At 40.7% G+C, this 27,891-nt stretch overlaps 2 protein-coding genes across 5 annotated transcripts in view; one reads left to right on the forward strand and one right to left on the reverse strand.

Annotated features, from left to right (window-relative positions):
* The window catches only part of Tbce (Tubulin-binding cofactor E), a 34,535-nt gene extending 16,512 nt beyond the window's left edge, over positions 1-18,023 (forward strand). For 2 of the 3 annotated variants that reach the window (XM_053795599.2, XM_053795600.2), the window contains exons 9-15: positions 1,308-1,458; positions 2,756-2,886; positions 4,156-4,285; positions 6,155-6,274; positions 11,555-11,726; positions 12,182-12,408; positions 14,907-18,023. In XM_053795599.2, the coding sequence (XP_053651574.2) occupies positions 1,308-1,458; positions 2,756-2,886; positions 4,156-4,285; positions 6,155-6,274; positions 11,555-11,726; positions 12,182-12,408; positions 14,907-15,002 (1,027 nt within the window). In that variant the 3' untranslated portion in view covers positions 15,003-18,023. The remainder of the gene's footprint in view (positions 1-1,307; positions 1,459-2,755; positions 2,887-4,155; positions 4,286-6,154; positions 6,275-11,554; positions 11,727-12,181; positions 12,409-14,906) is intronic. The other variant, XR_011394725.1, reaches the window with a different exon arrangement.
* Positions 1-22,778, reverse strand: part of Nt5b (5' nucleotidase B) — a 226,901-nt gene extending 204,123 nt beyond the window's left edge. Inside the window, exon 1 of one of the 2 annotated variants that reach the window (XM_053795598.2) lies at positions 22,547-22,778. In XM_053795598.2, coding sequence (XP_053651573.2) covers positions 22,547-22,554 — 8 coding nt within the window. In that variant the 5' untranslated portion in view covers positions 22,555-22,778. The remainder of the gene's footprint in view (positions 1-22,546) is intronic. The other variant, XM_070105030.1, reaches the window with a different exon arrangement.
* Positions 22,779-27,891: the final 5,113 nt, after the last annotated feature.

The following is a 27,891-nucleotide window of genomic DNA, read 5'->3' on the forward strand; positions in this document are numbered from 1 at the left end:
ATGTTAACGCTAACATGTTGCCTCGACTAACGCTAAAAAAACTCGACTAATGATATTCGTACCAATTAATATTGTTAGTCGAGGGTCCACTGTATATTGCATATGCAGTACAGGAGAACCCTGCATATATGACACCTTTACAGTGTTCCACAGTTTTGTCAACTTCAGATTGCGCCATTGTTTGTCGTGTATAACCTGCTGGCAGTACAGTGGTCCCTCGTTTTTCGTAGTTCTCGGGAATCGTAGATTTCGGAAATTATAGGGATATTTTCGTATAAACATGGGCTTGCTAATCATAGGTTGACTTGCGAATAGTAGTTTGTCCGGGACGCGTACGCACGGTGTGAGCCGGGGCGGCCTCCTTACCCAGCCAGTCTGGCATTGTTTACCAGTGAGCGAAGGTCCCCTCACGTGCTCCTACGAAATATTTCATAATATTCCACTCATTTTAGTGCTTGCAAGTACTAAATAAGCTACCATGGCTCCAAAGAAAGCTCCTAGTGCCAAGCCTGTGGTAAAGAAGGTGAGAAATACGATTGAATTTAAGAAAAACATCATTGAACAATATGAAAGTGGCACAAGTGTGGCTGAACTGGCCAGGATGTATATGAAACCCTACACAACCATATGTTCCATAGTGGCCAAGAAAAAGGAAATCAAGGATGCTGTTGTTGCAAAGGGGGTAACTATGCTGACAAAAATGAGATAACCAGTACTCGAAGATGTTGAGAAGTTATAACAGAGCTCTCTCCACAGTTATTTTGCGAGACAGGACTCCAGTGACTCAAGGTGGTCCTAGTGGCATTAAGAAACAGACGATAAGCAACCCCAGAAAAGCAATTGGTACCTGAGGTGTTGCTGGAAGGGGATTCCCCTTCCAAACTGTAAACAATCCAATCTCTCTCCTCCTCCAGTCTCCCATACACTAAGAAGAATCTCCAATAAAGTTAAGTGTTATGCTGTTAATGTTTCATTCATCATTTCCCATTGTATTGTTTATGTACTACATCTATATTTCATGTAAAAAAATTTTTTGTTTTAATACTTCTGGGTGTCAGGAACGGATTAATTGTATTTACATCATTTCTTATGGGGAAAATTGATTCACAAATCGTAGATTTCGATAATAGTAGCAACTCCAGGAACGGATTAACTACGAAAAACGAGGGACCACTGTAGTTACCTGCAGGTGGAACAATGGATCAGTGGAAAGCAACGAAAATGTGGAATGTTGAAAAGGTGGTGTATGTGTGGGACTCTCCTGTGTATGTGTATGTTTGGATAGTGAATATATTATTGCATTTCAGTGGGAATTTATTGAGCCTTCCTGAGCAGCCACTTGAGCACAAAGAAAGTCTTTGTCATATTACTCATCTTGTACTCAACAACATGATGGTGTACTCCTGGCAAGACTTACTCACCTGCTGCACAATGTTCCCAAAACTCAGCAAATTACAGGTAAGAGAGAGGCTTTATTTTGAGAGAGAGAAACTCAGGTATGTATGTTAGATAGGAGTGGTTGGAGGCAAATAGTTTTTGGGATCTGATGAGCTGTTGGAGTGTGAGCAAGGTAACATTTTGTGAAGGGATTCAGAGAAACTGGTTAACCAGACTTGAATCCTGAAGGTGGGAAGTACAGTGCCTGTAGTTTAAAGAAGGGGATTAGAGATACAGTGGACCCCTGCCTTACGATCAGCTCCCAACTCGAACAGTTATGTAAGTGTATTTTTGTAAGTGCTTTTGTACGTGTATTTTTGGGGTCTGAAACAGACTAATCTAATTTACAATATTCCTTATGGGAACAAATTCGTTCAGTAACGGCACCCAAACAGACTTGTGGAATGAATTAATATCGTAAGTCCGGGGTCCACTGTATTTGCTGTTTGGAGGGACATCTAAACTGTCATATCTGCACACCTCTGGCAAGACAGTGATAGTGTGAATAAAGGTGAAAGCTATGAATGAGTTACATTCCTGGCATTTTAACTTGCAAATGAGTCATTAGTAATGTCTAAATGTATTATGTCACACATGCTTGTAAAGTTTTTCTTCTTCTCTGAAGGAGGGGTGTTAATGTTGCAGTTTAAAAACTGTAGTGTAAAGCACCCTTCTGGCAAGACAGTGATGGAGTGAATGATGGTGAAAGTTTTTCTTTTTTGGGCCACCCTGCCTTGGTGGGAATCGGCCAGTGTGATAATAAAATAATATGCTTGTAAATGCAGAGAAGCATTCATAAATTATTTTCTCAGTATTATGCCTTTTAGACCTCGGTGGTAAGTGTGGATTATCTTATCTCAGGCGTTTGTGAGTCAAGAATCATAGTGCATTAAACATTTTTCAGGCTTTTTTTTCTCACATTGGAGTGACCTTAATAAATCCTTCTGGCATATGTATGCAAAAATAATAATTTAAAAATCCCAGGCATGTGTATGCAGTATTAATATTTTGTCATTTAATTGTGGAGGACGCCCTGCCTCAGTGGGAGACGGCCAGTCTGTTAAAAAACTTATTGTTGATATTCATTATTTTTAGATTATTATTATTATAATCAGAAAGAAGAGCTAAACCACAAGGGCCATACAGCTCATTTTTTTTTAATAGAGACAGCTGGTTCACTCTGTACTAACATGTTCAGGCATGTTAGTGGCTTTCTTTGTACTTAATTCATAAAATGTAAATCACACTTTGTAGCCATTACATGTATTACCATTTTTTTATTAATATTTTATTCCTCTATAATTTTTTTTTTTTTTAGATGGCTTACAATAATTTGAAAGAACTAGGGCCAATTCCCGATGGTCTGTTTGATTCTCTACAAGAGCTAGATATCGGCGCCAATCCTATTGTCTCTTGGGAAGATCTCTGCTGTTTGGGCTCACTTCCAAGGTTAGTGTCAGTTGTCTGGAAGTTATATATATATAGCACTCTGAAGGATGGGTGGAGACATTATATATATGTAGCACTCTGAAAGATGGGTGGAGATATGTTACAGTTTTTGAACTGTAGTATTGGCACACCTCTGGCAAGGCAGTGATGGAGTGATGATGAAAGTGTTTCTTCTTTTTCGGGTCGTCCTGCTTCGGTGGGAAACATTTGGCGTGTTAAACAAAATATGTAGTTCAATATAACTGATATACAAGTCAAATACATTTTGAATTCTTGTCAATATTGTTGTCTTGAGAATTGTACAATATTACAGTGCCTCTTCTCTTTGCCAGACATGAAGGATAAGTTCCACAAATACAGCGGTTGCAACAATTCATAGCCCTTTTGTATAATTAAGAAATCCTACTAAATAATCTATATCTATATCCATATCCAGCGCACGTGCGTGAGCGTGTTAGATAGTGAATGGAGACGAATGATACTTGGGACCTGACGATCTGTTGGAGTGTGAGCAGGGTAATATTTAGTGAAGGGATTCAGGGAAACCGGTTATTTTCATATAGTCGGACTTGAGTCCTGGAAATGGGAAGTACAATGCCTGCACTTTAAAGGAGGGGTTTGGGATATTGGCAGTTTGGAGGGATATGTTGTGTATCTTTATATGTGTATGCTTCTAAACTGTTGTATTCTGAGCACCTCTGCAAAAACAGTGATAATGTGTGAGTGTGGTGAAAGTGTTGAATGATGATGAAAGTATTTTCTTTTTGGGGATTTTCTTTCTTTTTTGGGTCACCCTGCCTCGGTGGGAGACTGCCGACTTGTTGAAAAAAAAAAAAAAAAAAAAAAAAATCTAGTTCTTAGACATTCAGGGGCACATGACTTTGTAAATGGTCCAAGTCAGACCAAAACATTGTCATAAGCTCCTCTCTCCTATGTGCAGGTTATTGTGTGTTGTTCCAGTCACGGCATTGTGCCTCTTTGTTCTTTAAGGGGCACGTAAGTTTCCCTGTCTTCTAATAACATGTTAATTTACTACTATAATCTACTTTGTCCACAATAGCTATAACATTTTCTTCGTCTGCTCTCCTGAAGTTAAGTCTGGGATCTTTCCGTAATCATGGTATGACTTAACAAATCTTTAAGCACAGTTTGGTTTCACAGGGAAACTTACTTGCCTCTTAACTTTGAATACAGAGAAGAGTATCCTACACCAAACACAATATTGATATACGGTTTGTCAATACTTGCATTTTAAAACTTTTCTTACAGACTCGAGAGCTTGAATGCAAACAGCTGCAAATTGATGGAAATCACATTCCCCTGTACGCCTGCAACAGAGAAAACCACAATGTTCCCAAGCCTCAAGCAGTTAACACTTGCTAACAACACTTTAGATACAGTAAGTTCTCTCTTGCTTTGAGTGATGAGTTTGTCTAATTTGTTTTTGATATAATTTGGTTGTATATTTTTTGTATTTCACTCATACCCGAAATGTCTCGCATAATAAGAGGCTTACTCTAGTTTATATATGTCAGTCACCCTAATTGTGTAATATACTGTACTCCACATTATAACAGTGTGTGTATATTGTTGTGTTGCATCCTTGCTCTCCCACTTGTCAAATGCACTATTTTTGCCTTTACGTCAATATTTCAACAGTTTTTATTTTGTATAGTCCTGAATATAATTCTATTTCCATTACATTTTGGCTTAATTTGATCAGGCTATTAGCAACATTAGCAAGACATTTCAGTTTTACCCACTCAAGAGTACATTCACGTATCATATCTGGCATTATGTAGGTATACGAGGGCCTGTTAGTATGGCTCTTGGGTTCCTGACGCTGTACGGTAAGCGAAAATCACTAGTGGGTGGAAAAGAGCAGTTTTTTCATCATTGAATGCATCTAAAACATCTGATAACATATTTACACTAATGTATATTAAGTGCTCAATACAGCTAGGCAAAAAAAAAAAAGATAAAAATTAAATAAATTCAGGAAGGCCACACTTACGCAGCACCTATTTTTGGTGTTCCATGTTTCTGTTGACTTTCAGTTGAACCATTGTTTATGATCGGTGTTTTTACTGCTGCACCATTGTTATCGCCATATTCATACAGCAGTTGCAACTGGCTCCATGTTTCTTACTGTATAAATGGGTCCATCCTGTACACAGTACATACGGTACTTACCTTAAAATATAGGCACTAGTTGCCCTTCCCATATGCAGCTGTTGTATGAAAACGGCAGAAAAGCGGCAAAAGCACTGAACTTAATGAACAATGACTCTGTTAAAAACCACAGACTGCAGGGCTGTCCTGTACTGTATATGGAGGACTGTCCTGTACTCTATATGGGGGGGCTGTCCTGTACTCTATATGGGGGGGCTGTCCTGTACTCTATATGGGGGGGCTGTCCTGTACTCTATATGGGGGGGCTGTCCTGTACTCTATATGGGGGGGCTGTCCTGTACTCTATATGGGGGGGCTGTCCTGTATGTACGGGGCCGTCCTGTATACAGCACTGATATTGCCTCAATTCTTGCCTTTCTTCATTATTTCCACATCATTGAGCAAATTAATTTTCTTCTTCTGTTGCATATATTACAAAATTATGCTGCGACAAGTATATTATTATTTTCTCTTAAACTATTCGGCTTTATTTTTAATAGTAATTTTTTTTTTAATCAAACCGGCCACATCCCACTGAGGCAGGGTGACCTAAAAAGAAAAAAACGAAAGTTTCTCTTTTTAAATTGAGTAATATATACAGGAGAGGGGGTTACTGGCCCCTTGCTCCTGGCATTTTAATCACCTCATACAACACGCATGGCTTATGGAGGAAGAATGGTGTTCCACTGTTCCACTTCGCCATGGAGATAAGAGGAAATAAGAACAAGAATTATTAAGAAAATAGAATTAGACCCAGAGGGGTGTGTGTATATATATATGCTTGTACATGCATGTGTAGTGTGACCAAAGCATAAGTAGAAGTAGCAAGATATATCTGCTATGCTGCTTGAGACAGGAAAAAAGTCACCAGCAATCCTACCATCATGTAAAACAATTACAGGCTTCCATAACACACTTGACTTGGCAGGATGCTAGTACCTCCCTGGGTGGGTGCTGTCTACTAACCTACTTCCTAGGTCTGTATAAATTACTAAATTTAAAAACTTTTTTCTTTTTAGGTCACCCTGCCTCAGCGGGATACTGCCAGTGTGTCGAAACAAAGAACGAACATTTAAAATATATATTTTTTTTTCAGTGGAAATGTACCGGAGAGCTGAACAAGTTGCCCAGCTTGGAAGATTTGGTTATCAGCTACGATGCAACGACTTCTCCGTTTTTCCAGGAGTTCACTTTTGCTCGGATTGCTAATCTTATGGTAATGTCTGTGTTCTTATAAGTGCTAAGGATTGCTAATCTTAAGGGAATGGAACAGACCTTTTAAGTGGTAAGGATTGTTAATCCTAAGGTATTGGTCTGACTGAACTGCATCTTGACTCAGGAAATCGTAATGACATGATTGCAAACAAACCATACCATACTGCATCTTGTCTTTATTTGAATCTTTGTGTGGTGTTCACATCTGTATTATTGGTATTTTTTAGTGTTTAATCTATGTTTTCTAGTGTTAAATACATCATCTTTCAACAAACTGGCTGTATCCCACCGAGGCATTTTATAGGTGTTAAATTTATTATACATCAAAGATACATATGACACCTGGGTGTAACACCTGGGTGTAACACCTGGGTATCTTTATTTGAGAGATGTTTCACTCTTCAGGAGTGAAACATCCACTCAAGATACACAAGTGTTGTTCACTTGTCTCATGCACCAGTACTGGGCCGAGATGAAAATGAAAATACATTTCGCTGCAGAGCTTACAATGTGTGGTTTACATATTATAAAATTAATTACCAAGAAGGCCACAAGCATGCCTAGGCATTTCGGGCAGACTAATACTAATTCTTACTCTATGTTGACACAGGTTATGGAGCTGTACGTTTTAATATACATAATTGCATACCGATATGAAAGTTAGGTATTTGAAGTGATTATCATTAACTAGACAATAATGAGGTAAAAACATATACAGTGGACCCCCGGTTAATCATAGTTTTTCATTCCAGATGTATGTTCAGGTGCCAGTACTGACCGAATTTGTTCCCATAAGGAATATTGTGAAGTAGAGTAGTCCATTTCAGACCCCCAAACATACATGTACAAATGCACTTACATAAATACACTTACATAATTGGTCGCATTGGGAGGTGATCGTTAAGCGGGGGTCCACTGTAACAGTATTACATTTAGTAATGGGAATGGTTTTATCTCAGCATGATACACTATTTCTATATCGATCTATATTGTTTCTATATTGGACACCTTGGGTAGACTTATATTATGGCATTGTTTCGGACTGTCTCCAAGGCGTAATAAAATAAATTGTATACTATATACTTTATTTTCAAGCACTGAATGTGACAATATTTTAAGTTCCTTCCTATGTAATTTTTAATAGTAAACAGTACAGTGGACCCCCGCTTTACGATCAGCTCTCAATGCGACCAATTATGTAAGTATTTATGTAAGTGTGTTTGTACATGTATGTTTGGGGGTCTGAAATGGACTAATCTAATTCACAATATTCCTTATGGGAACAAATTCGTTCAGTAATGGCACCTGAACATACTTCTGGAATGAAATAATATCATAAACCAGGGGTCCACTGTATTTTATAAGTTTTTTTTTTTCTGGCTTTGTGTTTTTTAGCACTAGTTATAGGTCAGTGCCCCGGGCAGCTACCCGGCTGGGCTGCTCCAATAATCCGGCTTTGTTATACGTATATCACAGCTGATTTTAGCCTTTTAAACCTGTTTAAATAGCACATTTTTTGGACTTTATAATATGGTGCAATTTTAAGTATGTGTACAGTGGAACCTAGATTTTCGTATGCCCCTAGTTTGTATGTAAAACTATAGTTTTTTTTTTTTTTTTTTTTCAACAAGTCGGCCGTCTCCCACCGAGGCAGGGTGACCCAAAAAAAAAAGAAAATACTTTCATCATCATTCAACACTTTCACCACACTCACACATAATCACTGTTTTTGCAGAGGTGCTCAGAATACAACAGTTTAGAAGCATATATGTATAAAGATACGCAACATATCCCTCCAAACTGCCAATATCCCAAACCCCTCCTTTAAAGTGCAGGCATTGTACTTCCCATTTCCAGGACTCGAGTCCGACTTTATAAAAAAAAACGGAAAAACTATAGTTATTCTCTATAAAATGTATTTTTTGTTAATATTTTTGGGTGTCTGGAATGGATTAATTGGATTTATATTATTTCTTATGGGAAATATTAACAAAAAATACATTTTATAGAGAATAACTATAGTTTTACATACAAACTAGGGCGTATGAAAACCCAGGTTGCCCATAGTTGAAAAAGCATCGAAAATTGAATTGCATGTACGTGAAAGACAGAGCCTTTTATACCAACAGTGGGTGTCCCACAAGGTTCTTGTCTTAGTCCAATTCTCTTCAACATTTGGTTGAGTAAGGTCATTCACATAGAGTTTAATGATACAATTATAACACAGTTTGCAGATGATGTTATCCATGTCGTCTCATCAACTCCGGTAACAGGAAAATGCAAGTATGAGAGTGTCATAGAAAAAACGAATATTGAACTTCGTCGAACATCTAATTGGGAAAAGAAATGGAGAATTACGACTAATCCTGACAAGGTCCTTGTTAGCACGATAGGATGTTTTGCATCAACCATTGAAGATAAAGGGGGTATCTCCATCAGAGGTACACCTGTAGCCATTAGAAACCCTAACAAGATCTTGGGATATGAAATAGACAGACTGCTCCACTCAACATCTCATGTAACTAAAAAGATCAACATAGCCAAAGCCGGTCTTAGCAGTCTCTTTTGATTCAATCAAGCCCCTCCACATGTCAAAAAACATCTATATAAAATGATAATAAGACCTATACTCGAATACCCATGTGTCCCAATGACATTAACAACAAAGACCAACATGCTACGGTTACAACGGGTCCAGAATAGAGCTCTTCGCTTCATTACGGGTACCAGGAGGAGAGAGAGTTAACCCTTTCAGGGTCCAAGGCCCAAATCTGGAGTCACGCACCAGTGTCCAAGAATTTTCAAAAAAAAATTTGTTATTTTTTCTTATGAAATCGTAGAGAATCTTTTTGTGAAGGTAATAAAACAAAAAGTACGAAATTTGGTGGAAAATTGACGAAATTATGCTCTCGCGAATTTTGATGTGTCAGCGATATTTACGAATCGGCGATTTTGCCGACTTTGACTCCCATTTTAGGCCAATTACATTATTCCAATCAACCAAATTCTTAGCTATTTCACTAGTATTACTTCTATTCTATCGATTGAGCACAAGAAATCGCCAAGTCAACTGATTCAACTACAAAATAAAGTGATCGGAAATTGTTAATTTGGCCAATTTAACACAAAGTTCAAAATATTCCAATTTCAAAATAGGGTCCAGAATGAATAATGTAGGCATTCCTGGCACTAAACTAACATTTCCTCTGTTCATTAGTTATGTTTTGAGGCTTTACAAATAAATTCCATTTTTATTTTTTATTCACATAATGAATTTTTATTCACACCAAAAAATAGAAGATTTACTGTTATGCAATACTGTAATAATTGTATAAATATCATCACCATATTTGTGAATGTATATTAGACCCACCAGCTGACGTGTATTAGACGTATGAGGTCGTTTGTTTACTCTTGAATATCGGCAAAAATTTAACATTTCTCCTACTTTGAGCTCAGTTTCAAGCCATTTCCAGTGCTAAAACCAATCAAAATCATCTCAATTTCTGTAATATGTCTTCCATTCTATCAAATGAGACCAAGAAATTGCAAATACAACTATAAAAAACATACGAAAAAACACTGCAAAGTTGCTGTTTTAATCGAAAAATCATGATTTCATTTTTTTTCTCTCATTATACACAGTGTGCTGCAGGATCTGTTTTATGTGGTGCACACATACCACATAGATGTATTCTCTCATATCTAGGCCCAAATGTACCACTCACAGTTTATCAGAGTGAGCTGAGCTCATGGCGTAGATCTACGGTTTGGACCCTGAACATAAAGCCGTAGATCTACGGGACGGACCCTGAAAGGGTTAAAATGGCAGATTTACACGTACAACAAGATATAACCGCTTTAAATGTATGCCTTGACACCCTGAAAAAGAAACAACTCTATACAATGCAAGAACTATACATGCCAGATAGAGAACATCCTCTACAAGTTGAAAATACCACGGATTATATCATCAATACTCCTCACAGGACTCAAAGAATGACTCTCCCACAGAGGGTCCGTCGTTTTATCCATAAAGATGATTACCATCGACCCATAATATTGAGCAACCTCCCTGATGAAGAAGATTGGGTAACACCAGAACCCTTCTATGTTTACTGAGAAAATCATCGCCCCCAATTAGGGAGACATCTTATATAACAATCTACTGTAAAAATTATGCTATATTTACTATGGTGGGACACCACCTGTAAGAAGACATTGTCAAGTAATTCTTTATAAACTGGCCAGGAAATTATTGCCTTCATTGTCGCTTAAATATCCGTTGTGCAATCGAAAAAAAAAAAAGGCAATTGCAACTTGTATATTTACTACCAATTCAGAGTCATGTACTTATATATCTGTTATATCTATGTGACTCTGATGGGTTAGCATTATACCCCTTTAAGAATATCTTATTATCTCACATACACTTTTTAAATTACACCAAAGTGGTTGGGCCACTTACCTTTTATATCCTACCTCTCTCCCCCCTCCCACCCTTTTCCAATATTTCTATCCTTACCCATCATTCTTCCTTACCCATCCTTCTTCCTTACCCATCTTACCAAAGCTCTGGTCATAAGAAGAAGAAGAAGAAAGACTTTTCACATCCTATTCAATTTTGGATGCAATTTTCCAATCGCATTTACAAAAAATTCACTTATATAGAGCTTTATAAAAAAGTTGACTGTCTTATGTCTTAGTATATTACTGATGTGTATAATACCCACAAGATGATAAATTAGACACTTTTAACATCTGGGTATCTTTATTATAGAGACGTTTTGTTGACCAGTGTCTTCGTTAATACAGTAGAGAAGACTGGAAAGGTAGAAGGTAAAGAATCCCTCAATCTAGCAGCAGGTGTCCAGTACCAGCCTTGATAAATCTCAAGATTCTTCAAGGCTTCAGTAATCAGATTTTTCAAGACTACAGTAATTAGATTCATCAAGACTGTGGTACTGAACACCTGTTGCTAGACTGAGGGACTGATTACCTTATCCTCTACCTTTCCAGTCTTCTCTATTGTACTGATAAAGCCACTGGTTTGCCAAACATCTACAGAATAAATACCCAGATGACTCATGAAATTGTAATGACATGATTGCAAACAAACCATACCATGGGTGGGGTTAGAACCCATGATCAGGGAATCTCAAAACTCCGGACTCTCCGATCGCGGGTTCTAACCCCACTCATGGTACGGTTTAGATATCTTAGTGTAGCTGCTCATAATGCTAAGTGCAGCAGCTTAATGCTTACAGGTGTATCATTATAGGTGCTAAATCGGGCACGAATAACGCTGAAGGAGAAGAGAGACTGCGAGTTGTTTTACCTGAAGTCCTTCAGTAACGAGTACTTCAGCAGCGGGGGCACCGAAGATGCCCGCACTGATCACCTCACTCAAGACTTCATCCAAAAGCATCCTATGTATGCCCAGCTTGTAAAAAGTAAGCAAAATAATTCTACAGAATCGAGAAATCAGTTTTATTTTAGAAAGGATAAAGCACAGTACTGTGACTGGAACAGTTTACAAATAACTCAAACTTAGGAGACTGAAACGTGACAACGTTTCAGTCTCTAAGTTCAATCTCATAGGTTGCATTCTCTTAAATGCAGGTTAACTGTGTACTGTTTTATTTTAGCAAGTTTTTTTTTTTTTACATCTCTCAGTATATTTATTCTCACACAAATCTTTCTCTTTCAAATATATATTTTATTTATTTTTTCTTTTGGTTCCAACCATTCAGGCAGGAACTACCATCCTGTCATGCAAATGTAAGATTAGGTTAGTAAGGTTTGTATTGTGTTGTGTTCCAGCTCATGGGCTGTCCATGGATGAGACCAGCAGCACTGTCTTATCATGTTTAATGTGTGTTATCTAGTTTAATGTGTTATGTTCCAGCTCATGGGCCACCCATGGATGAGACCAGCAGCAACAACCAGAAACATCAGAAACTAAAAGATCTCAAGATTGAGTTGAAGGTTGTCACCCCTGATCATCCCGAGAGAGAACCTTTTACCAAACCATTTTTGCCGACGACCAAGGTGGCAAAAGTAAAAATGATGCTTAAAAGGCATTTCAAAATCAATCCAGCAATTGCAGTGAGGCTCAGTTACTCTAGTGTGAAGGTAAACATGGGAATTGTTTTAAATAACAGTACCAAGGGACCATTCCATGGGGAATGGGGAAGAATCCTTCCTCCGTAAGCCATGCTTGTTGGGTCTCCTTGTAATTCATAAATTTATTGTGTATGAATCCTTTGAGACTGTATATATTTTTTCTTTCAACACACCGGCCATATCCCACCAAGGCAGGGTGACCTAAAAGGAAAAACGAAAGTTTTCCTTTTTTAAATTTAGTAATTTATACAGGAGAAGGTGCTAGTAACACCTATATACATTACTAAATGCCAGGAGCAAGGAACTAGTAACATCACATCCTGTATAAATTACTAAATGTAAAAAGATAGTACGTTGGTAGACAGCAGCCGCACAGGTACATACTACCGTACACAAATAACCCACACATAGAGAGAAGCTTACAACGACGTTTCGGTCCGACTTGGACCATTGTCAATGGTCCAAGTCGGACCGAAACGTCGTCGTAAGCTTCTCTCTTATGTGCGGGTTATTTGTGTATCGTTCCAGTCACGGTATTGTGCCTTTTTTTGTTATTTGTTACATACTACAGTCCTGCCAAGTGAGTGTAAAACGGAAGCCTGTAATTGTTTTACATGATTGTAGGATTGCTGGTGTCTTATTTTGTCTCAAACATGCAAGATTTCAGGTACATCTTGCTACTACTACTTACACTTAGGTCACATTACACATGCATGTACAAGCATATACAGCCTCTCCTCACTTAACAATGGAGTTCTATTCCTAATACTGCGTCGATAAACGAATTTGTCGCTAAATGAGGAGCATACTATAATGGTAGTGGGTTTGTGTCAACTATCTTTGATATTTCTTTAACATCACCTTTGCACTATTTATAACATTTCTGGTATATTTTTAAATGCTTGTACAGTAGTGTACTGTATATTGTAATAAACAGGATAGAGGAAATCAGCTCTAATACACATTATTTAGGCATGCACGCTGGTCAGAGAGCCCGTCGTAAGTCCGAGGCGTCGGTAAACGAGTATGTCGCTAAGTGAGGAGACGCTGTATATACACACCCCTTTGGGTTTTCTACTATTTTCTTACTAGTTCTTGTTTATTTCCTCTTATCTCCATGGAGAAGTGGAACAGAATTGTTCCACCATAAGTCATGCATGTCGTAAGAGGCGACTAAAATGCCAGGAGCAAGGGGCTAGTAACCCCGTTTTCTGTATACATTATTAAATTTATAAAGAGAAACTTTTATATTCCTTATTGGACCAGTTAGTTTAATATGTTTATTATGCACCCCATACCCATCCTGTGGGTGGTAGTCAAAAGATTACAGAGGTACATAATGGGTCCAGGGACTGGGCCTCAAAGTTTTGATAGTTTATTGGACCACCCCGCCTCGGTGGGATATGGCTGGTGCGTTGAAAGAAAGAAAAGCTTGGAGATTTTAGTTGTTTGTATGGAAGCTTTTGCACAAAATTACTAAGCTTCTTATCAGTTTAATGGTTTTGCAAAAATTTCATATGAATTGAGAGCAAATCTTCGTGAAAAAAAATTTCAGTGTATTAGAATTGTTACATGAAAGTACCATATACGTATGTACAAAAACATTTATTAGTAAACTAGAAACAATGGTATGTTCCACTTCATCCAACATTTACATACTGACTGGCAGTTTGTTCTGCCTATGTATTTTTTTAAGTTTTTAAACACGTCGGCCATCTCCTATTGAGACAGGGTGACCCAAAAGAGAAAAACACTTCATCATCATTCACACAATCACTGTCTTTGCAGAAGTGCCCAGATACGACAGCTTAGATGTCATATCTAAATTTGTCCCATATGAAATCATTATGAGTTTTTTGAAAGGAAATAATTCTGATAGAAAGAGGAATGATAAAGTTATCCTGTGTTTTTAAGGCATTTATATCCATTCTATATATTTTTTTAACATGCCGGCCGTCTCCCACCAAGGCAGGATGACCAAGCAAATAAGAAATGAAAGTTTTTTTTTTTTTTTTTTTACAGCCACCTCTTATGACACGCATGACTTACGAAGGATTCTTCTCCATTAACATGGCGACCAAAAATATCTTACACATACTCTTAATGAGGCTGTACCATTAACGTTTACAGTACAGCGATACCTCGAGTTACGAACTTAATTCGTTCCAGAAGGCTGTTCGAGTGCCGATACCGAATGAATTTGTTCCTATAAGTAATAATGGGAATTAGATTAGTCTGTTTCAGACCCCCAAAAATACACTTACAAAAGCATTTACAAAAATACACTTACATAATTGTTCGAGTTGGGAGCTGTTCGAAACTTGACGTACCACTGTGTTTTTAATATTGTGATTTTAGTTACTTATACACTACAGTACCTCTTAATTCTATATTTCTGCTGTTAAGGATTTTATTTGGTATAAACAATGCAACAAAAATAAAATTGACCAGGAAATTTATATATTAAAAATCAGTAAATATAATTAAATTTTCTCTTTGAATTTCAGGGTGGAAAGACGTTTGAAATTCCAATGGATAATGATATGCAAGAAATGGCGTACTATTCCATACGAACGGGAGATACACTACTACTTAGGTGGTAATATTAGCACCACCCCTTAACACTTAGGTGGCAGTATTAGCACTACCCCTTAACTATTAAGTGGTAACACTTGCCTCACCCCATTAACTTGGTCATGTTATGTATAAGCACTATCCAAATTTCACAAACTTAGCAACATGCAATGTATGGGGGGCAACATATGTAATGTTGAATATTGCAATAAAGTTCAGAATTATTATTGTTTTAAGACATATGGCTATGCATAAACAAAACTAATGACCAGAATACATGGCAGCACTGGCAAAACAGTGATGGAGTGAGTGATGGTAAATGCGTTTCTTCTTTTTGGGTGACCCTACCTCGGTGGGAGATAGCTAGTGTGTCGAAAAGAAAAATTTATATAAATTAGCATAAAGAATTATCTGATTCACATTTTCTTGGACTAGGATCTAGATTCATTTTTTTTTTCAAGATCTCATTATTTTTATTTTGTAATAAGACACATGTGCAACACGTAGGTACCTACGACACATGTGCAACACGTAGGTATCTACGACACGTGCAACACGTAGGTACCTACGACACATACACAGCAGGTAGGCATCTTGATTGTGAAACATTTGGCCTATACAGTAGGCTTCTTGCATTTCTACTTTGTATTCATTTCAGTTAGGCTGATTCCAGGCTTTATTTATGATAGTACAGTACGTATTTATCAATAAAGAGCTTTGCACATGGGGACTGCAGTCCCCATGGTGGTTTTGAGAGTCATGTACTGTGCTGTATTATACTGTGTACAGTACTGTAGTGTGTACAGTACTGTAGAGTGTACAGTATGTATGCTTAGGCATTGCCGTCATGGTTTAAGGTTGCTGCTTACCATAACCCCCTTCCCCACCCAAGTCATTTTCACATTCTGTATGGCGAATTTCAACATTATTCAGCTGATAAGTACTAAGGTTATGAATATTCCTGAGCTTCAGAACTTTGCATTTATCTACATTGAACTGCATCTGCCACTTTTCTGACCACGAATTGAGTTTGTCTGAATCCTCCTGCAGTTCCGTGACATCTATGTCTGAACCAGATGCTGCCTGTACACAGTACAGGCAGCAGCTGGATTCTCTTATTTACTAATACTCTTTAAAATTCAACCTTAAGAAAATCAAATAAGTCTATAATTTGTGACCAAAAAATTTGAATCCATGTGGTTAAAAAAAAAAAAAGAGAGAAATATATTTAAAATTTCTTTTTAAATAATTGAAAGCATCGAAACTATAGATCAATGTTTGTTATTATTTGGTTCAAAGTGCCTCGTCAGTAATGCAAAACATCAGAAGTCGGAAAAGTGCAAGTTAGGACCCACTAAATAATGATACATAATTATTCTGATGCTTGAGGTGTATACCTGGAGTATACTTGGAGAGGGTTTTGGGGGTCAATGCCCCCCATGGCCTGGTCTGTGACCAGGCCTCATGGTGGATCAGCCTGATCAGCCATGCTGTTACTGTTGGCCGCATGTAAGCCAACGTGTAATAAGACTTGAGAAGTGATCAGGGAAGAGGTCTGTAAAGCTACGACAATGGGGATATAACTCACAATCCACTAGAGAAGGAAAACTTCTCTTTACCATGAAGACTAACAACTTGCTTTGTAAGAGTCGACCCTTGTGGGTTTAGTGCTTAACTATGATTATAATTTGTAAGAGTTACGGCAAGAGATCATTAAGAGGATACATATCGTAAATATGTTTCCCCTCCGTAAGCCATGTGTGTCGTAAGAGGCGACTTACATGCTGGGAGTAGGGGGCTAGTAACCCTTTGGTATAAATTACCTTATGTAAAAGGAAAAACATACATTTTTCGTTTTTAGGTCACCGTGCCTCAGTGGGAGACAGCCAGCGAGTTGAAAAAAAAAATATTATCTTGAAGTTTTGCAGTTATGACAGAAAATAGATGTGTATATATTTTTGCATTGTAATTTTAACAACACTTGTCACTGACATAGCTCCAGTGTGTTTATTGTAAATGTTCACTGAAAGGTGTGTAAATATGTACCCGATACACGAGCACACTGCTCAGTGCTCGTGTGGAAAATGAAAACGAGGTATAGGCACAGTCGTGGACAGAATTGTAGTCACATACGCATTTACATAACTACTTGAGCTTATTCGGTACTCAGTAAAACTATGAACATGTATGACTCCTGTGGGTTTAGCACCTAATTGTTCTTCTTTCAACAAACTGACCATATCCCACCATAGCACTTAGTAACATGACTATTTGTCCCTGGCTCGGCATGTATGAGCAACACTCATTAACAAAATAGAACGTTTAAAAAAAATTTTAATCATTTATTGCTGAAAATTTCTTTAAACACAGTAATATAATTTATGCATACACTGTGTTGGGAGTATATAATATAAGAGCTGCCTTCTGTGTTGGAGGTATATAATGTAAGTCGTCTTCACCGGTAAGACTTGATACTCAGAGGTGTAGATCACTGCAGTAATACTTTTAGATAAGTAAACTGTGCCTGACATTGATATCTTATCTTTACTGATATCATTAAAGATAATTGTCGCCCATGTGTCTTATTCATCTAATTGCCAGTATTGTGTAACATTAATGTAATGATGTATACAGTGGACCCCCGGTTAACGATATTTTTTCACTCCAGAAGTATGTTCAGGTGCCAGTACTGACCGAATTTGTTCCCATAAGGAATATTGTGAAGTAGATTAGTCCATTTCAGACCCCCAAACATACACGTACAAACGCACTTACATAAATACACTTACATAATTGGTCGCATTGGGAGGTGATCGTTATGCGGGGGTCCACTGTATTTTAAACATGTCGGTCATATTCCACCGAGGCAGGGTGACCTAAAACGAAAAATGAAAGTTTTTATTTTTAAATTTAGTAAGTTATACAGGAGAAGGGGTTACTAGCCCCTTGCTCCCGGCATTTTAGTAGCCTCTCATGACTTTTTTCTTTTAACACATATGCTGTCTTCTACTGAGGCAGGGCGACCCAGAAAATAAACACTTTAACCATCATTCACACAATCACTGTCTTTGCAGAGGTGCCCAGATACAACAGTTCAGATGTTATTCCAAACAGCTAATATCAAACTCCTCCTTTAAAGTGCAGGCATTGTACTTCCCACCTCCAGGACTCAAGTCTGGCTAACCGGTTTCCCCGAATCCCTTCACAAAATATTACCCTGCTCACACCAACAGCTCGTCAAGTCCCAAAAACTATTAGTCTACATTCACTCCTATCTAACACATTCACACATGCCTGCTGTATGTCCAAACCTCTTTTACCCTCCCCTCCCTCCATCCTTTCCTAGGCCAACCCCTACCCCTCCTACAGATTTATATACCCTCCAAGTCATCTTATATTACTCCATCCTCTCTAAATGACCAAACCACCTCAACAACCTCTCCTCAGCTCTGAATAATACTTTTATTATTTCTGATCTATAGATCTGAACTTGTGCTCCAATTCATTCAAGTTGGACCTGAATGCCTTTCAGGGGTCCAGGGTCTGTATTGCCCCCTGCCCTCTCTATCCCTATTGGTCTGATATGACTCTTAACAAATTACAGTCTACCAAACTAAGTTTAGGTTTCTGGCCTTCTTGTCATCGATGCCGAGGTTGGGAGGCAACACACTCCCGTCTTCGCATCGGACACTTGTCTTACTTATGGGTATCTCATGGAGAGGTGCCCTGTTCCACTAAGAATTGTCAGGTTCCAATTTCAGTTTGCAGGCCACGGCGCCCTGTGGCCGGGTGGCTAAAGCTCTCGCTTCACATGGAGAAAATCCAGGTTTGATTCCCGGTCAGGGTAGAAACATTGGGTGTGTGTGTTTACACCAGTTGTCTATGTTCCCCATCAGTAAAATGGGTACCTGGGTGTTAGTGGACTGGTGTGGGTCACATCCTGGGACAAAACTGACTTAATTTGCCTGAAATGCTCTGCATAAAAGGCAGCTTTCTCTGTAGTAGTATGTCATTGATGTCAGCTATGGTCTGTATACCTTGTATATGCACTTCTAGAAATAAAGATATTATTATTCTGTTGGACTGTCCCGTCTTTCGAGCATGCAGAATTTACCTTGAACATTGTCACCACTCATACATCCTTACTTTATCTTCCCTCCTCGCTGACGACACCACCTTGATACAGACTCCCTCTTTGACTTTTTGACACCAACAGATTACACAAACTTGGATAATACTTCCTTTAGCACTCCACACAGCCCTTTCTAACTACCTCTGAAATCCTCTCCCGGTGGCCTGGTGGCTAAAGCTCCCGCTTCACACACGGAGGGCCCGGGTTCGATTCCCGGCAGGTGGAAACATTTCGACACGTTTCCTTACACCTGTTGTCCTGTTCACCTAGCAGCAAATAGGTACCTGGGTGTTAGTCGACTGGTGTGGGTGGCATCCTGGGGGACAAGATTGAGGACCACAATGGAAATAAGTTAGACAGTCCTCGATGACGCCCTGACTTTCTTGGGTTATCCTGGGTGGCTAACCCCCCGGGGTTAAAAATCCGAACGAAATCTTATCTTATCTTACTACTCTGTGCACCAACACCCCCTGCCCTGCAGCACTGTATGGCCCTGGTGGGTTTAGTGCTTCTTTTTGATTATAACATATCTAGAAAGTTTTTGATATAGATCAAGTTGATATTATTTTTGTCAAGTTAGCATTCCCCCAGGATGCCACCCACACCAGTTGCCTAACACCCAGGTACCTACTTACTGCTAGGTGAACATGGACAGCAGGTGTCTTAACATTTCCACTCATACTGGGGATCTAACCATGAACCTCAGTGTGTGAGTTGAGTGGGTAGCCCAGCCATGGGGATTCCATTTTCTTGGATTTACTTATTACCTCCCAATTCCCTTGGCACTGTATGGCCCTTATGGGTTTGGTGCTTTCCACTGTAATATTACATTCATAACTAAGTGCTGAAGCCACAAGGGTTCCTTTAAATGTACAATAGTATAAGCTTTAAATGCAAACTATTAAAGTTTCTGCTTCTGCTGTTTGCACACAAGTTACTATTTTCTTTAATACAAAATTCTCCAGTGTCTAACAAAAATGGAATCGTTTATCCTCAAAAATTGTCATTTCTGTAATGATATATTTCCTGTTTTCTATAATAAAAATGGAGTAGTTTACCCTCGAAAGTTGTCATTTTCTTTGCTATATTTCACATTTTCTATAATCCAAAAAATGTATTAGTTTACCCTCAATTTGCCATTTTCTTTAATGCTATGTTTCCCATTTTCTATAAACCAAAAATGTAATAGTTTCCCCTCAGAAACTTGACATTTTGTTTATTGCAAGATTATCCATTTTGTATAACAAACTGTAGCAGCTAGACATCAATATTCTGTTCTCTGTAATAATATCTATTTACTACAAGTACATGTACAAGGTGAGAGTCGCTTGTTATGCTGAGCATTTCGGGCAAATTAGGTCAGTTTTGTCCCAGGATGCTACCCACACCAGTCCACTAACACCCAGGTACCCATTTTACTGATGGGTGAAGATAGACAACCAGTGTAAGGGAACACGCCCAATGTTTCTACCCTCGCCGGGAATCGAACCCGGACTCTCACCATGTGACGTGAGAGCTTTTGCTGCCTGGCCACAGAGCACTGTAAGATTACAAAGTGCCTGGGGGGGGGATGTGGAAGGTATTCAGGTTTAATTCAGGAAACTGGAGCACAGATCCAATTCCCTAGATCAAGAGCCCGTCACCAGCATCAAGGAACCTCCCTTGACGGGTCTTTAATGTAAAAGTTATGATTTTCCATAATACAAAATAAAATGGTTGACCCTCAAATTAAGTCATTTTTTCTGAGAAATTAAGTCGTTTATGGGAGAAATTACGCAGGTAAATTTACAGGTAATATCCTAAATTAACATTTCAGGCCCATAATGGTGGATAAACTTTGGTACATCAGACAATTTACACTGATATTGATGTATCTCAGTGTCAAGTGGAACTCTAAGGTCACCTCACAATGTCCCACCTTCATGTCCACTTCCTTTATCACGTCTCACACACGTCTTAGGATCTTAAATTATTATTTCGACATATAATTCTTAAAATTTAAAAGTTTATGGCAGTAACACTGATTTGTAGATGAATGGTTCAGGGAACCGACATGTTGATAAATTAGACACATGTGCAACTCTTGGGTATCTTTATTGAGGAAACGTTTCGCCACACAGTGGCTTCATCAGTCCATACGTAGGAGAAACTTGAAGAACAGGAGGAGAATGAGGTAATCAGTCCCTCAACCTTGAGTCGATGTGGTCAGTCCATCAATCTTGAATAGAATTTTATTCAAGATTGATGGACTGAACACATCGACTCAAGGTTGAGGGACTGATTACCTCATTCTCCTCCTGTTCTTCAAGTTTCTCCTACGTATGGACTGATGAAGCCACTGTGTGGCGAAACGTTTCCTCAATAAAGATACCCAAGAGTTGCACATGTGTCTAATTAATCAGTAACACTGATAAATTATGCCTAGGATCCCAATGGAAATTTAAGGATCCCAATGGAAATTTGAGGATCCACTGGAAATTTAAGGATACCAGTGGAAATTTGAGGATCCCAGTGGAAATTTGAAGATCCCAGTGGAAATTTGAGGATCCCAGTGGAAATTTGAGGATCCCAGTGGAAATTTGAGGATCCCAGTGGAAATTTGAGGATCCCAGTGGAAATCTGTGGATCCACTGGAAATTTGAGGATCCACTGGAAATTTGAGGATCCACTGGAAATTTGAGGATCCCAGTGGAAATTTGAGGATCCCAGTGGAAATTTGAGGATCCCAGTGGAAATTTGAAGATCCCAATGGAAATTTGAGGATCCCAGTGGAAATTTGAGGATCCCAGTGGAAATTTGAGGATCCCAGTGGAAATTTGAGGATCCCAGTGGAAATCTGTGGATCCACTGGAAATTTGAGGATCCACTGGAAATTTGAGGATCCACTGGAAATTTGAGGATCCCAGTGGAAATTTGAGGATCCCAGTGGAAATCTGAGGATCCACTGGAAATTTGAGGATTCCAGTGGAAATTTAAGGATCCCAGTGAAAATTTAAGGATCCCAGTGAAAATTTAAGGATCCCAGTGGAAATTTAAGGATCCCAGTGGAAATTTAAGGATCCCAGTGGAAATTTAAGGATCCCAGTGGAAATTTAAGGATCCCAGTGGAAATAAGTCACTAACTTTTTTGGGATATCCCAGGTTGTCTACATATATTCTGCTATGTATGATAATCTATGTAACTATTTATGTATACCTGAATAAACTTGACCCGAGTTATTTGGGTAATTATATATAGATGTAAATCAGTATTCAATTAATAATATAAAGAACGTACTAGATTACTCACCAGATTAATATTTTGGTTGGTTGAAACAATGGTTATAATTACGACCATAATTTTTAAAGTGGTGGAGGGGTAAGCCAGTGGAAGGTCTCTGTCAGATGACCAAAACCTCCAGTTGTGGGTCATCATATATTCTGTTTCCTGACGAATCTTACCTATTCATACTGGCCAATATAGTTGATCTGAAGATTTGGCAGATTTCCAGATTCCTTGAGAGAGCTAAATCCACATCTGTCGACGGCCACCTGGGCTGTAATTGCTCAAATTCGGTTTTCCTTTTATGACCTCTTCGCTGGGGTCATATTAAGAACCGACACGACCAGTGGTCAACCCCACACACCTGTGTCACCAACACTGTCACCTGCCAGCTACACACCTGTGTCACCAACACTGTCACCTGCCAGCTACACACCTGTGTCACCAACACTGTCACCTGCCAGCTACACAACCTCTTCCCCCAACTCAGAGAGTATTCGCTGCCTGACCATGGTCGAGTGAGGTTGTGCGCTGCACCCCTCTGCTGTTCAGGCGAGCTACCTTGTATCAACATGGCGCTGAGTGTGAGGAGGCGCGTAAATACCATAGGTATTGAGCTGCTTCGTGGGGCGATTTCACCCTCTTCAGTGCAAGTCTTACTCCCAACAATCATTAGGGAGACCTATGGAATCCAGGACGATGAGGTGTATGGTGTAGCCCTGAATGGGGCTTATAGAATCTTCGTCAAACTGAATTCCACGTCCGTGTATGAGTCTTTGGTGACGAGGTTCCAAGACGTGAGTCTTGACGCTACTCCAGCTGTGAAGGTGCGTTTGATCGACGTATCTCGCCACTTTACGTGGGTTAAGATACGTAATGTCCCATTTGAGGCAGATGAGGCTGACATAAGGAGTGTTTTTGAGACATATGGAACCGTACATCTGGCACAAAAGGGCAAGTGGACGGCAGGTGCTTACATGGGACGTCCGGAGGGTACCTTTTCCCTGAAGATGACTCTGAGACATCCCATACCGTCTTACGTCGTGTTGGAGGACTTCAGGACGCAAGTTATGGTATCGTATGCCGGACAGAGACGTACGTGCAGAATATGTGGGGCGTACGACCATATGGCGGCAGAGTGCGTGAAGCTGAGGAGGGCGCCAGCGCAAACTGGTGAAGCACCAGTTACCAGCGTGATAGCTGTTGAGAGCCCAGTGCGCAAGCAAGGGCCTGGGCGCTTGTGGAGTGAAGAGGTGGAGGATTCCAAAGAGGAGAATGGCATGTGTGAGGTAAGCTGTGATGTAAAAGGATCTGTTACTACTCACAGGAAAAGTACAGAAGTGCAAGTGCAGGAGGAGGTGCAGGCTCTAGAGGAAGAGCTTCAGGAAGTGTTAAGGACATTGACACCGCCTGCAGTGGACGTTGTTCCTGAGCTGGTGAGAGACACGGCGGTGCCTGTAGAGGAATGTAAGGATAAAAAACATAGCAGGGTTGACGGGCCAACTAGTAAGAGAGAGTTGTCGCCGTGTGCTGTGGTACGGGGCGTGGTGGAGGTAGAGGTTCATCGTGAGGGAACCTCTGAAGATAACATGGAAGTGGAGGGCATCACGAGGAAGAGAGCGGCGGCGTCAGACTCAGATGATGTCCTGACGCCGGCGCAGAGGTCTGGGAGGAAGGAAGAGCAATGTCGAAGCAGTCACGATAAGAGGCATCGCAAAAAAGGGGGAGGGGTTGATGGTGTGAAGCCTTGTGCTGGCTCTGGGGCAGGAGGCCCTGGGATGAATGAAGAGAGGAGGAAGGGTTGGAAACTATAAAGAGGCCTTAGGTGTATGACTGTGAACGTAAATGGACTGTGTAATAGTGTGAAGAAGGAATGGTTTCGAATGTTTCTGTATAAATATAGGGTGGATGTAGTGTTCCTGCAAGAACACAATTTCAAGGAGGGAAGAGTGCTCGAGGTGGAGGGGTTTCAGGTCATGACTCTGCCATCTGCACGTCTGAAAGGTGGTGTGGGTATATTGATCAGGGAGGCAAGCCCGTTTGTGTTGCTAAGAAGTGAGGGGGGGGGGAGGGGGAAGAGTATTGCGCGTGGATGGGTGGTGGATGGGACAGCGGGTATCCTTTGTATGTGTGTATGCACCAGCGGAAAATGATGTGAGGGTAAAAAGGGATTTTGTATGTGAAGAACTAGTTTTCTTCTTACGTGGTTTACCTGCAGTGGCCATCGTTGGTGGCGACTGGAACTGCGTTATTAGGAGGGCTGACGTGGAACCAAAAGGGGCGGGGCACGTGTCGGCGGCCTTGCGAGATCTTTTGAGGGATATTCAGTTGCGGGATGCGGTTGGAGGAGGGGCGTGGGAGGTAGAGCACACTTTTGTAAGACGGGGTTACGCTGCTAGGTTGGATAGGCTGTATATATCTCAAGGGGTTGGGTTGACATTTTTCCGTACAATAGAAGTAGCTTATTCGGATCATCGGGCGGTAGTAGCAGAGGTGGCGTGGGAGTCACTAGCAGGTATATCTAGGGGATATTGGAAATTAAATACAAGTGTGTTAGGTGATGAGGAGGGGATAGAGGGATTTGCGACGCTGTGGGAGGGGTTACGTGCAGAGATAAAAGGGGTAGAGGATGTGGTGATGTGGTGGGATGGTGTGGCTAAAGAACGGATTAAGCAATATTACGTAAAGGAAGGGAAACGTATCAATTCTTTAAAATATGGGCTTGCTAACTATTTGGAGGATAGATTACGGGGTTGTTATGCGAGGGGGGCGGTGGCGGGCACTTATCCAATGGATGAAATTATGGCAATTAAAGGGAGGCTGCGTGAGGTACAGGATGAGAGGTTCCAAGCGGTGAGGGTACAGGCGGGGGTGGAAGAGGTGTTATGGGGCGATAGACCTTCATCGTGCGTATTGCGTAGGCAGAAACAAAGACAGCAGGCAATGACTATTCCATGGTTGGAGGTTCATGAATCGATAGGAGGGTACAGGGAGGGGCAGGTCATACAAGCTACGGAAGGAATGGGGGCGTTTGCTGACAAGTGGTATGAGAAGTACTGGCAACGAGAAGGGGTAGAGGATGGGGTTTTAGAACAGGTGTGTGGGAGTGTGGTATGTCAGTTGCGTAACAGTGATAGGGAAGCACTGGGTGGGGAAATAACTGAGGGGGAAATATGGAGGGCTTTAAGTGGAATGCGAAAGGGCAAAGCACCGGGAATTGATGGACTCCCGGCAGAGTTTTATCAGCAGCATTGGGAATTATTGAGGCATTTTCTGGTTAGGTTATTAAATTGCATGAAGGAGAGAGGTGAGCTGGGTGAGAAGCAGGCAACGGCTGTCGTTGTATTGGTACCGAAGGGTAAGGGGCAGCATACGCTTCGGGATTATCGGGCGATCTCGTTGTTATGCGCAGATTATAAATTGTTTGCGAAGATTTTGGGAAATCGGGTCAAGTGTGTGGTAGGGCGGGTAGTATCAAAAACTCAGTTTGGTTTGCCAGGGAGGTCTATGGTGGAGGGGCATGGGTTACTTAGGGATTTCGTGGAGGCAAAAGGGGGGGGGAGGGAGGGAGGTTTGGTGGCGCTCGATTGGCAAGGGGCATACGATAGAGTGGATCGGAAAGCATTGAAAGCCATCCTCAGGGGTCAGGGGTTTGGGGAAGAAATAGTGGGCTGGGTTGAGGCGTTGTATGGAGGTGCAATGGCGAGGGTACAGATTAATGGTCGATTGGGTGGGAAGATTGTAATGGGTAGGGGACTTAGGCAGGGGTGTCCTATGTCACAAGTATTGTTTGCGTGCGTACAGGACCCCTTTTATAGATTGATGGAGCAGCGTATGGGTCACGTAGAGGGACCAGGGTGTGAGGTTGCGAGGGTTTGGCCAGTTTTAATTGGGTATGTGGATGATACAACTGTTCTGATCAGGGAGGGGATGTCAATGGACACATTAGACGGGGTAGTACAAATGTTCGCAGGGGCAACTGGTATGAGGGTAAATTCAGATAAATCGATGGTCATGGGGTTAGGAGCTTGGGCGGGTAGGGTTGATTGGGGTAGTGCAGTTGTGAGGAGGCAGGTGCATTCGTTAAAAATCTGCGGTCTTATTTATGCAGACGATCTACCTGTGGCACGCATGGAAAACTCGCTTAGGATGGTAGAAAGGATTCAGGGACGCTTGGGTGCATTGCGACCTTATCATTTGACCCTTGTGCAGCGTGCCATTGTTGTTAATATCTTACTGTATAGCAAAGTATGGCACGTGGCAGCCGTGTTCCCATTAACTGGGCCAGCAATAACGAACATACTTAGGAAGGTTTTTAAATTCTTGTGGGGTTCGAGCTGTGATTGGATTAAGAGGGATGTGGTAATGTTACCTGTAAGTAAGGGGGGGCTGGGATTGCTGGACTTAAAGCGGAGGGTCAAATGTGTCTTCATTAAAAGGGAGGTGATGAGGGAAAGTGTGGGTGGGGGGGGTTTGGCCAGGATCCATAACAGATTGCAACGGATGTATACAGGCGTTGAGTTGCATGAGTGTGAAACTGTGTTGAGGGCTCTGGCGTGGGATCGAGAGCCAGCAAAGGTTAAAATAGGTAGGTTGTGTAGATTGTTAGCCGGGAGGGTTGTAGCGCCTGTAGAGGGAATTTTCCCCATGTATGCATGGGGAAGTATATGGAATAGGTTGAGTAGGATGAGGTTGCAACCTCGTGTTCGGGATGTAATGTATCGTTTTCTGCATGGCATTTTACCGTCGGGTGTGGTTCTACGGGATAGACGAGTCGTTGACGGGGGGGAGTGTGGGATATGTGGTGGGGAGGAGTCGGCTTTTCATGTAGTATATTGATTGTCTGCATCGCTATTGGGCCGTGCAGACCCCCTTGCCTGACGCTCCTCAGTAACCTGACAGCAGTGGTACGAGGAGGTGTTGTGCATTCGCTGCCTGGATGAGGTAGAGTGCGGACGTGCTTTGCACCCCTCTACTGTTTCCCAGACGAGCTAATCAGTCAACGACATGGCGCCAGGTGTTCGCAGGAGAGTGAATACTGTGGGCATTGAACTTATTAGTGGGGCTTTAACACCTACGTCAGTCGATGTGTTATTGCCCAAAATTATACGAGAGACATATGGCATCAGAGACGAGGATTTATATGGAGTGGCACTGAACGGTGTATATAGAATTTTCGTGAAAGTGCTAACTGCTCAAGTATACGAGGCTTTGGTTGATCGTTACCAAGATGTCTGCATTACTGTAACACCGGCAGTGAGGGTCAAGTTGATTGATGTCTCACGACATTATTCGTGGGTTAAGCTCCGCAACGTGCCTTTTGAGGCTGATGAGGTAGATATTCGAAATGTTTTCGAACGTTATGGAACTGTACATCTGGCCCAACCTGGCAAATGGGTAAAAGGTGCTTACACAGGATTTCCTGAGGGTTCTTTTAATCTCAAGATGACGCTTAGGCATCCTATACCCTCGTATGTATATCTCGAAGAGTTTAGAACCCAGGTAATGGTAGCGTATGCGGGGC

Source organism: Cherax quadricarinatus, chromosome 96 (assembly GCF_038502225.1).
Source record: "Cherax quadricarinatus isolate ZL_2023a chromosome 96, ASM3850222v1, whole genome shotgun sequence".
NCBI classification, from domain to species: domain Eukaryota; kingdom Metazoa; phylum Arthropoda; class Malacostraca; order Decapoda; family Parastacidae; genus Cherax; species Cherax quadricarinatus.